Below are 14,822 nucleotides of genomic sequence, written 5' to 3' on the forward strand. Positions count from 1 at the left end.
AGAAATCTTTGATTACCACATAGATGTGAAGAGATTTTTCTTATGTCCTTTTCCTGGAATCTTTTACTGTGCCTTCTATCTTTGGATCTGCAATTCACACAGAATTAACTTTTGTGAGTATAAAGAAAGAGTCAATATTTATTTTATCCATATGGATACTTACGTGACCCAAGGTCTTTTTTTCAAAAGGTTTTTTCCCCTACACTGCATGCTGTCCCCACACTGAAAATACATCACCTTTGACATAAATTAGATCACAGGTCAGCAAATATGTGTGGATGTCCTTCCGGTCTTTTCTATTTCTTTAATCTGTCTATGCTTGTGCCTAGAGCACGTTGTCTAGTTACAATAACTTTATAATACATCTTGTTATCTGCCAGTGTTAATCGTCTGTGAGATTGCTTGGACTATTCTTGAATTCTTGCATTTCCGTGTACATTTTAGAATCAACTGATTAATTTCTGTAAAAAATCATAATTTTTATTGGGCTTACATTTAATCTCTTGACATCTTAATATATTGAATCTTCTAATCCATGAAACCCTACATTTATTTATCTTCTCTCTTTCAATTATGTTTTCAGTGTAGAAGCTTACATATCGTTCATAATTTTATATCTATATTCATAAGGGATTCTGGTAAGTCACTTCCACCCTTGTATCACCTTGTTGGGTTTTGGAATGAGGATTATACCGGCTTCATAAAATATGTAGAAAAGTGTTACTTTTTTCTTCTTTTTTTTACTATTTCCTGGAAGAGTTGAAATGAAACTGGTTATTTTTTCCAAAAATATTTAGAGGAATTTCATAGTTTTGTTGTTGTTAATTAAATGAGTCATTACATCTAAAACACTTAGGAAGTACCTGGAATTTAATATATGCTCTAAAATGCTAGGTATTCTTCTGTGCTTGATTATCCATTTTCCCTATGTAAATCACATTAACATGCCAGAACAGAAGGGCAGGTTTTCTACAAGGAGACCCACATAAAGAGGTAATGTGCCTTAAGCCATCCGTTAGATGTTACCTTTCAACATTCATCTAATGATTTGATTGACTACTCATAATATTTTCAGAAGATATTGTATTTTTATTTCCCAGCCACTTTACTCCCATAAAAGTTAGATTACTACTACACAAGAGAGGGGGTTTTGATGGGGCACAGTTTTAATTGATGATACAGATCACTCCATCTCATACTCCTGAAGAATTTTTGGTTTCTAACAGGTGTACACAGAGTTCATGATATATCTACTTTTTTCCCTTAATAATTCCTGGCACCTTCTTCCATTCTGAGTTCTTGTGCTCTCTCTCCTCTCCTTCTAGTGGAATTTTTCAGGAGATACCACCAAGTGGTCTCCATTTGCTAGGTCCACTCATTTCTCAACCCATATCTGGTTTCCTTTCCTATCACTCTACAGAAATGACTCATCGCCAAGACCCCCCACAGGCTGCCATGCCATTAAATAAAGGTCGTTATGCTGTCCTCAACTGATGTGATCTCAGTGGTATTTAGCACAATAGACAGCACTTGTTTTCTTGAAACACGCTCTACCAACGGAATTCTATGATAGTACATGCTTAATGCTTTTCCCTTATTTAATATTTCTATTTAGCCTTAGTTGGCTCATCTTTACAGAACTTTTTGAGTGTGGAGTCCATTTTTTGAAGCATGTGGCTTCAATCATTTCTATGAATGTTGGTCCTTATGTATATCTGCATTTCTTCTCTCAGCTGTATAACTTTATACTGTTCCCTCTTTGAGATCATTTAAAGGCTTTTTGGCCTCAAATTCAACATCATCTAAACCTGGGTTCCTGCTGTTCTTCTCATGGCTGCTCCTATAATTCCCTTGGCAAACAACATATCTTCCTGGACCCAAAGATGAGAACACTGAGTGCCATCTTAACTCTAATCTCTCCTCCACCCCATAGTCAAGCAACTGAGAAGTCCCACTCATTCTTCCTCCTAACCATCTCACGATTTCACCTGTAGATTTTTTCACTGACATAATTTGAAGGTCCAGGTAACCATCAATTTATCAAGATTATTCAAATTAGCTCTTCTTTGAACATTCATTATTGCCGGCCTACCCACTGCAGCCAGAATATCCTTCTAGAACTGGAATCTGCAAATGTCCTGCCACTTTTCAAAAGTATCTGTTTCATGCCTGGCTTTACCAAGGGGATGCAGTCGGTTTTGTTCAGGTAGATCCTAAGTGTTCCATATACGTTCATTAAATGATAAATGACAAGAAGAAAAATCAAGGGTTTCTTGTTTTGTTTTGTTTTACCATGCACAAATATATTTTCCTGTGATATGTAGATAATGATTTTTCCAATATAAGACATCACTGAAAAGTTTACAGTTGACATGGCCAGAGCTTATAAATAATATCACACAGTATAAACTGTGTGCTTAATACAAGAAATTATTTCCTCTGATAGACCACACTAATCCACCCACCTCAGCTCTCTATATACATGAAAGGGCAGAGAAGAAAAGTTGACTATGACCCAATCAATTTATCGCGTATTTCCTGAGTGTCTATTAGGTGCCAGTGGAGGACGGAGGGAGTCAAAGCCTCTGGTAATGATGAGCTATAGCAGAATATGGCAAATGCCAGAAAAATATGAAAGATGTAAGAGGGCAGAATTTATTTGGACAGAAACTTGTGAGATTCCTAGTGAAAAGAATATTCAGAACGAGGATTAATCTGGCATAACGTAATTGGCACTATTGCCGTGTCTTGTAAGAGGTTTCGGAGGCCTTGGCTTCGGGGGCGGAGATCAGAAATGGACAAGATAGAAATGAACATGAGTAACATGCAACACAGGATCTACAAGTTTATGGGTTGCGAGGTAGGGGGTGGGGAACATGAGGAGCAAAAATAGGGGATGCCCAGTGTCTTCCAGCCCAGAAGATGCCAGTGCCAGTAAGGGAAATAAGGAATCTGGAAGGAGAGTATGGGTTAAAGGTCCTGAACACACGGAGGGAGAGATAACCAAGTTTCTGACCCACTGAGGTAGAGAGGCCTATAAGACATCCAGACAGAGCTGGAAACGGGAGTGTGAGGTTTGAGAAGAGAACCAGGAGAGCTTGGCTAAAATTCAACATTCCTACTGAATTACCATTAATTATCATACTGTGAATCCACAATCCATAAATTTTATCTAAAGAGCATTCTGGAATCTGGTAGGGGTTTGATCACTTGTATAAATCTTCACATTTCCCTTACAATGAACGTTTTTAACGTTCAAAGTCGACTTAATCAATTAACAATTGTTTTCTACTTACAGTTTATTACAGGTTGATTCTGTCCTGCTCTTGGTAGCCCAGCTGCCATCTGTGTCCTCAACTTAATGCTCAGAATTCCCACTGGGCGGCAGAGGGAATAAGTCTAACTAATGATGCCTTCTTGTTGGACAAATTATTTCATTTTGAAATTGTATAGCAAAAGAACAACAATGAAGTATCGGTTCCACTTTTAAATAAATAAGGGGTTATTTTGCTGCTGAAAGTTTTCATTCAAATGACTGATCAGATCTCACATGTCTGTTTAAAAATGTCTGACTTAGGTCGTTACAAAATGACAGACTGTGATAAACTACATGATAGTTGGGAGTGAGACAATGAGGCATTGTTTACACAGAAGATTGAGTAACTGGTTGAACAAGAGAGGTTCTTGGCTATCTATTGTATGTACAACGAAGAGATTTACTGGAGCTTTTATAATTTCTGCAAGTCCTTTTCCAGCCAGCTTCATTAACTTGAAGAAAATCAAATCATGCAGAAATCTGGCTCAGCCAGAAAGAAACCCAGGAAGATATAATATGAAGAAAAACAGACACGGGATGATAAGGTTTAGAATCTTGCACATTTTTCATAAACATTTTGTTTGAAGATTATTAAATTACAACCCAGAGAGAGAAAAAAAATAGTAAACCTCACTATTAAATCAGTTTTTACCTCAACTTTTCTTTACAATATACACACACACACATATTATATATATATAAAACACAAAGTATGTGTCAACAAAATACAGTCTTTACAACTTAAATATCATTTGAACCAAAGGATATTTGTGTTCATTTTATATATGCATAAAATTGGGGTTTTTCCTTGGGGAAAAAGTATCCTTGGGGATACTATGAGTGGTGGGGTCTGCAGGAATCAGCTATTCTTCAAGAGGATCTTGGGGTGGTGTTTTTCTAGGAATAGGGTTCTGAGATATAGATGCATTATGTATAGCCTATCTTGTTTAGGAACAAAAGATCGATTTGGATGGCTGAGTTAGTTTTACTTTCTGCTCAAAAATTCGGGCAAATATAGTGATTATGACAATCAGGTGAAGAAGCCATAGTCATTAGTTAGTCCCTTGCTCCTCTGCCTTTATCCGTTTTCCTAAATACTCTCAGAATCCGTTCATTCATCGTCTCTCTCAAGCGCTAATGTCGACATTTTATTTTGGAAATAAGCAAAGTCAAGTCGGAAGACATGGTGTTGGTAAGGCAACCAAATACTCTCACGAAAGCTTCACTTTTTGGATGAGTGGTCCCTTCCGACCTTCCCGGGGCTTCCACTGCCCGCAAAGGACCACACCACAGGCTGGTGTCCAGCACCGGGGAGCTGACCGCCATTGTACACACGTCTTCAGTAATCATGGCGGAACGACGCCCAAAGGCTTGGGCTACGCCTGGTAATTATGAAAAAATCTACTTCTAAGAGACATTAGTTGGGGAGATGATGGTTACTATCGGACTTGTGGACTCAGAGAAGGAAACTGACTCACATGCACAATAATCAGGAGTGTGCGAAACAGGAGTGAAAAATAACTGAATCTTAAGGAGCATCTGTTGGAGGTAGAAAAACAAGTTCAGGGTCACTCTTGCATCCAGGTGGTCTCCCAACCCTTCTCAGAGAGGCCATTCAGACCCCTGGCCATCTTGCTTTACCTCCTATCTGAGAAGGGACCTCAGTCTTTCACGGTCCCTAGATTGTTTCCTTTGGATAGGCCGAGCTGCTAAGCAACTAACACACCCATGCGTGTGGGCGTGAGCACATGTGTGTGCATCGGCACACGTGGAGAAGCAGGGAGGGCACAGGGAGGGCTCCACGCAGCACACATTCCAGAATGACACCACGGGTACCACCTCGGAAACAGAGATAGTGTTGGTCTAATCAACCCAGCAGGGAATCGGGCGCTGGTGTCCAAGGTTGGCGTGAGTCCTAGAGAGCACTGCGCTTCTTCCGAAGGGGGCTCTGGCTGCTGCAGGGTTTCAATTCTGCGTACTGCACCTGTGAAAACAAACAGACGGGCCCGGCGGTTAGGTAACCCTAGCTCACCACAGTGTGTGTTAATGGCTCCCCAAGGACAGACCGAGGCAAAGGAAGGAAGGTTCAAAGGTAATGAATCATTTTCTAAACACAGGAACACGGAGGGATTAATTGCAGGAAGGATTTGAGAAGTCATGCATCATTTCTTGAGACCAAGAATATTAAAAGCAGATTTTTCTAATGAGATGCATGGCTTTCTACCTGCTCTCGGTGATGCCAGATAATTTTAGTTTCTCGTGTGCCCGTTTTCAACCACAAGAACGCTTAATAAATGCCTCTTGGGAAGCATATGTATATGATACAGCAAAACTATCTAAGAAATATTCATTTAAAATTATCTCAAGTCTTGGGGAATAAAATGTCTGCAAATTATATACATTTATGTTGCCAGGGAGAGGGGGAAAAATGTTGAAATTGATAGTGGCCACAGAGTTAAATAGATTTCTCTTAAAAATGAATCGCATTTACAATGTAATGGCTAAAACATCTGTGATATATCTGAGCACTTGGGGAGTCCCCAGGGGCAAGCTGTCTATTGTGTTATTTGGAAGTGTTCTTGGTGATACACGGAGGATCTTACTAGCATACTGTCTGTCTCCCTTGAATGTTCTTTTGTAGCGTCCCTCTGTTATGCATGTCAGCTCCAGCCGGATGGCCGCTCTGAGGGCTCATGCCTGGCCTATGTAGACACAGTCCTCGTGGTGGGCTGTGCTGGATGGTGATTTCCTTTCTTTGAGGACGTGGGGACGACCTCACATTGCAACTCAAGGGTTGCAACTCAATCTCACTGCCTTGCTGTGTGGGTTCTGATTGGCTGACGGCGGAATGGCTTCATTTAAAGTATAGTATTACAGAGCACATGTGCTCACTGGCTTTTAGCATTTGTGCCGAACTCCCCAAGGACCCCATGCCCCATCACATATGTTGAGCTACACTTCATCAAAAGCAGATACATGCTAAAAAAGCACCCTTTCCTTTGAGTGTTTGGTGAAGGTCCCCTTGGGGAGCAGGGGAGGACATACCTGTCAATTTTCAACGCAAAACAAACAGGGGCCAGGTTACTATTTTACAATCATGGAATGCAAATGTTAACGAGGAACCTCATAGTCATAGAATGCATGTAATAGCTAATTAGATCATAAAATGGAGGTTAAAGAAAAACGGCGTCATGGAATTTATTTTCATCTCTAGAACTCAGAGGGAAGGGGAAGGAAAGGGGAGGTCTTTTCAGCCCCGAATCCCTGCCGTCTGCAGAGAAGTGCTGGGAACCACTTCCGTGACAGTGGCCCAAGGCTGAAAATCGATACTTGATTTGGATTCTCTGAGATAATAAAGGGCTGTGTCTTTGATCATCATGCTGCTATTTCACACCACGGTCTCCCCATCTACTCCTTCTATGATCTCTCTTCTCCTTTAGAGAATCATTGCCTGTCCTCCTTCCCTTGGGATTTATAGCTGCCTGATCTGCAGGGGCCTGGCTCAGGCTACTCTACGGGACTTTCTGGCATTGTTGCCTGGTTTAATCTCGGTGCATCCACAGAGACCAGATGTGGCTGGACTCAGTGACCATTACCTGTGAATAATACTTCTGATCGATCTCCAATTATTTCAGGCCTCTATGTGTATGAGGGGGGGTGGGAGCTTTGCCCTCGGCATCCTTAAGTCTTCACAGGGGAAGGGATAGAAGGGAAGCCTAGGACGTAATTGGGGCAAACAAGAATAAAAAAGAATAATCCTCTTGTCCCCTACTTCCCCTATAATGCCTGCCATCTGGAAGAGGAGGAAAATAAGCAATCCTCCCCTAGCTTGAGAGCTCCCACGCTCCCACTCACTGAGCCCATCTTATCCTCTTCAGGGAGGCAAGTGATCAAAAAACGGACAAACACTATCACACTATACCCACGCAGTGTGAGTTCCAGATCATTCTTAAGTAGCCCTTTTTTTCCGGGTAATTTTCCATAATCATCTCATGCTCTGGACAAAGGTTTTCTGCCACCTCCCTGCAAGCCAGGCCACTTTAAGGATTTTCTGATTCGTTATCTCAATTTCACAAGCCCTGCTCTGTGCGCCTCTGGCTCTGGGGCTGGCCAGACTTCAGTGCTGGGGTCCCCGTTGGTGGTGACCGTTCATTACGTACCTTTTGAACATCAGACGGTACCCTGGAGAGGAAGTCTAGCAGCTCATTATTGTCGATGGCATAGGGATTTCGAAGCTTCTTGGTGAATTTATTTATGCCTGGAAAATAAAAACGCAGGGAGATCTCTTTGTTTGTCTTTCTATCTACCTATCTATCCACCTTTAAAAACTCTCCTGACTGGGGGAGGGGGAGATTCACAAGTAAAAATTAGTGTAAAACAATTACTAGACCTCAAGTCACACACACACACATACATGTCGCTGTCATGTGGAATCATTCACACATGCCTTTTCTGGAAGGAAGGAGGGGTGGGGGGTGGTTTGTGGGACAGGAGCTCTGCCTTCTTCAACTGTGAAAATCCCATTACAATCCCAGCAGCAAGGTGGCAGAAACACACACTAAAACTGTGGAGCTCATTGGCTTTTTTTGGACTACACTGATTAACAGCCTTCTCTGTTGGGAAAACAAACGTCCCAGATGGGAAAGGCCTTCATTAGCCCCAACAAGTCTCTGCTTGGGGGCTCTGGACCAAATGCAGCAGTGGGAGGTGGAGGACGGGAGTTGCTTTTTTGTTGTTAAAAAGAAATGGCAGAAATTTCTCTCCCCCACTCCAGCTCATTTTCACAGGTTTATCTTTTCTCCCTGCAGAACAGAACTTGACATGTTGATTGTACTTTGATGCGGCAGGAAACTGTGAAAAGTTATTATTGGAAATTATCTTACTATGGCTGCTAACTTAATTTATGGACCGCGACACTGGTGCTGGGGTTTGTCTAGCCAATGGAGTCCCTGCTAATTTAGGATGGGGACAGTGGTAATTAGAGGAGGTTCAACCCTTCAGGTGTCTTTGATGGCTGCACCTTGCGTTTGCAGGCACGCCCCGGGAAAGCTCTACCTGTGGTTTCCTCTCCAGAGGAACCTCTTCTGTTCCCCTGAGCTGCTGGTAAGAGCTCAGGAGCCACTGTCTTTCCACCAAAGGCCAACTCTTTCTCATGCTGAGTTTTCCAAGCAGAAAGACTAAGGTGGTGGGCTTCCAAAGTTTGCCACGGAGTGCTTGTTTAGCGAGGATTATATCTGAAGCCCGAGTCAATCCCAGTAATGCTGAATGACTTCTCACCTTAGATAACCCTGCCAGACTTTTCCCTCAGAGTCAAGGTAACAGTTAACTGTTTGACCGTCCCTAGCACATAAAAGTTTTGATATTTTTCTCCATGAACTATTATTTTGCTTTCATCTATAGATAGAACTTCCTGAGTACCATTCTACCTGATACATGCCAACCTCAGTCATTTCCTTAGACGGTCACATTCACATCTGCTTTGCAAATGGGAGCTGGCCATTGTCCATGAGTAAAATGGTGGCCTGGTGGTTGAGCTGGGGAATCTCCTTGCAAATGATCCTTTTTCTCTCAAATCAGAGCTGCACTCTGCCTTTCTTCCCTCTACCCCCCACAGCAAGCCTCCTATTTCTAGCTAAAATCTCCCCCAGCATTCCTCTAAACTAAAATACTCTCACTGTGTTATGCTAAAGACACTTAATTGTAGCATGGGCTTTTTGGCAAAAGAAAACAGACAAGGCAAAATGATGAAGGGAGACAAAGACTTATTGAGAAAAGATATATCTTCTATTGTTAATTATATATAGTGTACGCATCTGGAGTCTTTACAATGAACAGCAAGGCAGGGATAATCTCACAGCCGATCAAAACACTGCATTCTTAGTCACTGAGAAGATTATAAACCTGCACAGTAGCTCAAATGCACCAATAAGGGCAGAAGTTGCCCACAATGCACTGAGATTGTCTGTTTGAAAAACTTAGTGAGAATCAAAATTACAAGGCGCTCCGACTGCATGCTTCAAAATTACACCTTATTTTTTTTTTATGTTGTCAAATGTCCGTAATTCTACAATATTATCTGTTGTATGAAACCAAGTATTCACAGGGGCTCATGGATTCTTGGGTCCACAGTAAGGAGTAATGGGGCCAGGAGCAAGGGCTACGGAACGGGAGTAGCTGAGCCCCAGCTCTGGCGTCACCAAGCATCCGCTGTGTGGTTTTGAGAAAACCACTTGACCTTCCTGTGCCTCAGATTTCTTGTATTAAAATCTGAAGAATAAAGACCTGCCCTATATAGTTTCTTCAGTGGTTGGGAGAATCACATTGGATAATGTAAGTGCAAGGATTCTCTAATCTGGAGTTCCAGAACAAAGAGGGGGGCTACCATCACGGCTCGAGATGTCAATAAGCCAAAAAAAAAAAAAAAGAGAGATTATATTATTAGGCATGTGAGCACACACACCCAGATTTGGAAATTGTATCTTCATCAGCGTGACAGACAGGCCTTTAGATGTGTTTCACCTTAATACAGATAGGCAGAGGGCCTATCTGCTGTGAATCTTAATGTTTTAGCACACCCAAAGGAGTAGGATCCAAATACCAAGGGATAACATGTGGCAAAGACACTATCACTTAATGGTGCCAGATCACAGACTGAAGCGATCAGTGGAGTGGATTGAGAATATCCAGTTAAAAAAAAAAAAATCTCTTGGAGAAAGTTGGAAAAATTGCCTGACTGCTTGGCAGCACATATGGTCACAGGTGAATAAAACCACTTGAAACAGAATTATAACACAATTTTTCAAATACTTGTACAAGTGGCTAGCATGCAACCCTGACTCAGTGCGTTGGCGGGAGTGTTGAGATGGGGTGGAGGGTCCTGGCTTGCTCATGTATCAAACAGCAAGTGCCTGCCACATAAAAGACACTGTGTTGTCAAATGAAGATGCGAAGTTTAATAAGTCGTGGGTCTTTCTTTTCAAGAAGTTCAAAATCTAGCTTCGGGAGTTCTTATCTACTTTGGAAGGACAGAAGTACCCCAGATCAGAAGCATCTATGCTGAAGAACAGAATGAAAATATGGGAAACCTCTCACAAGGGGCAGAAAACCCACATGAGATCTAACCCTAAGAAGTGCCTTGCCTTCTAGAAATACAGCAAACAGGTGATCGAAATTCAGTAGATACCGATTCCTTCAGAAAATGTCAAACATCCTCTTAAGCCACTTCTCATGCCATTTTCGAAATCTACACTCCCACACAAGAGAGGTGGGTGGTGGGCTCAAAAGAAATGCCATCCCTGTAAATCGCAGGTATGAAATATGCAGGCACATGAAATATTTGTCAGGTACTTGTTAAAGATCTATTACCTATATGTAACTTTCCTGAGAATTACAAGTTAAAGAGGAAAGAAAAATGCCTTACCCTTCAAAACCTTACAACGAAGTTGATGAGTCAAGGAATATTTCTTATGGCCACTACAAAATCAGGCTGCTTTTCAGGGGCTTATGTTAAATAATCCTGGTACTTAGTATTTCTACAAAAATATTATTTGGGGGAATAGAATCTGGGAATATTGAACATATGGTTAAGTAATTTTGTTTCAAAGCGTTAAAAGAGGTGGACAAAAGGAGAAAAATTTTTTTAGGATCTTAACTCACCACTTTAAGGACGCAAAGAAAACGATTATGTAACTCAGAATAGAAACGATTTTCTGTTCCTGGTAAAAGGAACCATAGAAATGGAAGACATACGAAGTCAACTTCTACAGGAGAGACTCTACCAAGAAGTCAGTCATATAGGAGACATGCAAAAGAACGTCCTGGGTCCATGTACCTAATAACAAATTTGTCTTGGAAATGAAGTCCTAATAGAATTGCTGAGTACATTCCAGGATGGCATGGCAGGTTTTACTCAATGAGGAAACAGAGCATATTCTTTTTTCTTTTTTTTTTTAAACAATAATGGGATTCTTTTTTTTTTTTTTAAAGATTTTATTTATTTATTTGACAGAGAAAGATTACAAGTAGGAAGAGAGGCAGGCAGAGAGAGAAGAGGAAGCAGGCTCCCTGCCGAGCAGAGAGCCCGATGCAGGACTCGATCCCAGGACCCTGAGATCATGACCCGAGCTGAAGGCAGCGGCTTAACCCACTGAGCCACCCAGGCGCCCCATGAAACAGAGCATATTCTGATTGTCAAGGCTTTTGACTATAATATATACAGTGAGCTCATCAATAAACTATAAGCCCCTGTCCAGAACATACAACTAAAGAACCAGACTCAGAAGACAAAGCTCAAAGGGTTACTGTCAGCTCAGGAGAATATAATAGACTCCATGCTATTTAATAATTTCATCCATAAGTAGAACGATAAATAGAGCAATATCTCATTAATGAGATGCAAAAATTTGTTGTTGGAAAGCTGCCAAGATCTTGGAGGATAAGATCAAAAGTCAAAGCAATTTGGGATAAACAGAAAGAGGGACTGGAATTCCAACACTGATGATCAAAGGAGGAAATAGAGTATAGATCCCTTTGTCAAGGGAAAGATGCAGAAAAGCAAGTCAAGTATGTACCAGAATGATAAGATCCTGAGAATGTGTTTGACAAGCTGACCATGCAATCAACTTAAAAATGAACAAAATATTGGCCAAATGATTATAGTAATTTTGAATCATTTTCTGGTTAGGGTCAGACAATAGCTTTAAGATCTGTTTTTTAAATGTGACCAGTAAACAGATTTGCAAACTAATTCTTAATGAAAAACAATTAAGAAAGACTGAGGTTATTCAGTCCATATAGATAACATTTAGTACATACAAGGCATTCAAAGGAATACTTTTATAAAATGTTTCTTCTTCTTTTTTTAAACATTTGTGTTTTTAAAAAAGATTTTATTTCTTTATTTGACAGAGAGAGAGTGCACAAGCAGGCAGAGAGGCAGGCAGAGGGAGAGGGGGAAGCAGGCTCCCTGTTGAGCAGAGAGCCCAATGCGGGGCTTGATCCAGGACCCTGAGATCATAACCTGAACTGAAGGCAGAGGCTTAACCTACTAAGCCACCCAGGCACCCCATAAAATGTTTCTTCTTGATCAATGGACCCTGAAGAGCTTCATGTTCTCTTAGAGTCTTCAGATCAAGGCTAGCATTGTTGCAAAATAGAGAAACTAACTATGGATAGAAGTAAGTATGTAAGTAAGAAACTAAGTATGGATAGAAGACTTTTGCCAAGAGTGAGGGTAATCAAGAGTATCTTTTTCTTTTAATTCTTTCAAATTAGAATATCTTTTACTTTTCTCAGGCTCTCTCTCTTGCTATAAAAGAGAGATACTTATTTATATGGGATTTTCACTTCCTGGATGAAACAGAGAACCAGTGCCTTATGCTCTTTCAAAATCATTCTACTTCTTAAGTTTTACGAATTACTCAATTTTTTTTTTTGATGACTTCCCAATTCACCATGTCTACATTTGGCTTTTCTCATCAGCAGGATTCTACTCCTGTGGGTTCTCTCTGAAAAGGTCTACATTTAATGGTTTTAGAAATGTTGTAGCTTGTTTCTCACATTTGCAAGCTCTCAGCTTTTACTTAAAGATGAATGTATCTTAATGCAATCACTTGTACATGGTAACTTCTCTGAACCCCTTACCATCTGAGGGTCCCTAGAAGTATGGCTACAATTGAGAATTTAGCAGTAGTCACAGGAGCCAAGGAATGGAAAACTATGACTGGCAGACTCTTAGGGATAAGAGTTGACTGCTTATCCAGCAATTAATTCACTACAATGCACACTACTTCTGTCAACCCAGAAGCCCACCCAACAGCAAACACAAATATTCACAAAGCTGTTTGTCTTTCGTCCAATGCTAACTTGAGTAGTAAATCAAGTCATGCCGTTTATTTCGAGTTTGTGATTTTTGTTACTACTTTTTTTTTAAACAGCTAAACTTTATATAGGCACATCATTTACCCTGCTAAATTATGGCTTCTTCTTCTTTCAGGCACTGGGTAGGGAGTAACCACCTCCCTTCCTCTCTACCGCTTCTGGATTGAAGTATGGGGTTAGATTATTTTTCCTCCAGGAGAGACGGAGTGTCAGAAGCACTCTGGCAGGGGCCAGATCCACTTTTACATAATATAAAGGGTGAGATGCAGGTGTTTGCTCACTGTTTGAATAACAGTGTTGCCTGAAAGTTACCGGGCCACCGCAATATATTATTCAAGACTATTTATGACTATGAAAGCCCAAAGGGAAATCTCATGCACAATCACATTTTTATTTGATTGCAATTATACAAGAGGCCCATAAATATCTCTGCTGATCATTTGGGCAACTGGCTCCCTCCTTTTCAGGGAGGTCCTGGAAGTTTTTGTTCCCAAAATTCCTTCCTTAATCTCATGTTTAATTGCCAACAAGAGCACATTTAAAGTTTATGGTCCCACTTGACAAATGAGTCATGGGTTCTTACCTGAAATTGACCGCTAGTGAAAGGACCATGTCAGACTTACCCCAGATTAAAACGATGTAGCGGAGTGGAATAAAATACAAAATGACAGTGGCCACTGCCAGGATCAGACAGGCCAGGAACGAGAGGAACGGGACCGTCCAGTTAAACGTGCTGCAGACAAAGCACATCAATGTCATTTTCTCTGATGCTCTAAAGCAGCTACATAGTCATCGTGACATGTTTATTCCTTAGTTACACAAATGAGAAAGGTCTACTGGAGAAATCTCTCTAAAACCTGGACAGGAAGGTCTGCCAAGCTGGGGATGGCAAAAACATCACTGAGGTCCTGAGGGGAAACCAACCAAGACCAACCTCCAGCCAACATGTCAGAGTCCTGGTAACTTTGCCCTCCTGGAGCCGACAGTCTTTAAGGGAAGACTCGGCTCCTGCCAGCAATGAAGGTCATGATGGCTCCGTGCATGGAGATCTTCAAAATGAAAGGTCAGTGAGGTCACATCAAAGCCAACAACTCTCTCGGTGAAGACACGGTTGCCAGTAAATATTTAGAAAAGGCAGGATATTATTAAGGTGTCCTGGTGCTTTTGGTTTGCTTTCTTTTCTTTTTTTTTTCTTTTTGAGAGAGAGAGGACACAAGTTGGTAGGAGGCGGACGAGCAGAAGGAGAGGGAGAGCATCTCAAGCAAGCTCCACGCTCAGCACAGAGCCCCACACAGGACTTGATCTCATGACCCTGAGATCATGACCTGAGCCAAAATCAAGAGTCCGACACTAAACTGACTGAGCCACCCAGGCACCCACCCCAATGTTTGTGTTTTCTAATTACTTATTTTTAGAATTTTTAGACTCATTGGCTCTAGAAGGTTACCAGGGAAACAGGCTCGAGGCATGTGACTATAAACACTTATGACCCCAATCCAGAGAGAACGCAGGTTATGTGACCACACATTATTTTCACGGGGCCCCTGGCTCCTTCAGCATATCCATTGCCTCCTTTGACTTGTGTGCAAATGGAGATCTAGAACACGGGATGCAGAACTGAACAAAC

The 14,822-nt window shown here is 41.3% G+C and overlaps 1 protein-coding gene across 2 annotated transcripts in view; it reads right to left on the bottom strand.

The window, feature by feature from the left end:
- Positions 1-1,068: 1,068 nt before the first annotated feature.
- MCTP2 (multiple C2 and transmembrane domain containing 2) overlaps positions 1,069-14,822 on the bottom strand; it is a 187,500-nt gene continuing 173,746 nt past the window's right edge. For both annotated transcript variants that reach the window (XM_044232181.1, XM_044232182.1), the window contains 3 exons: positions 13,819-13,928; positions 7,477-7,574; positions 1,069-5,300 (listed from right to left, as the gene is read on the bottom strand). In XM_044232181.1, coding sequence (XP_044088116.1) covers positions 5,232-5,300; positions 7,477-7,574; positions 13,819-13,928 — 277 coding nt within the window. In that variant the 3' untranslated portion in view covers positions 1,069-5,231. The remainder of the gene's footprint in view (positions 5,301-7,476; positions 7,575-13,818; positions 13,929-14,822) is intronic.

The sequence above is a fragment of the Neovison vison genome, chromosome 13 (assembly GCF_020171115.1).
Source record: "Neovison vison isolate M4711 chromosome 13, ASM_NN_V1, whole genome shotgun sequence".
Lineage (NCBI taxonomy): Eukaryota > Metazoa > Chordata > Mammalia > Carnivora > Mustelidae > Neogale > Neogale vison.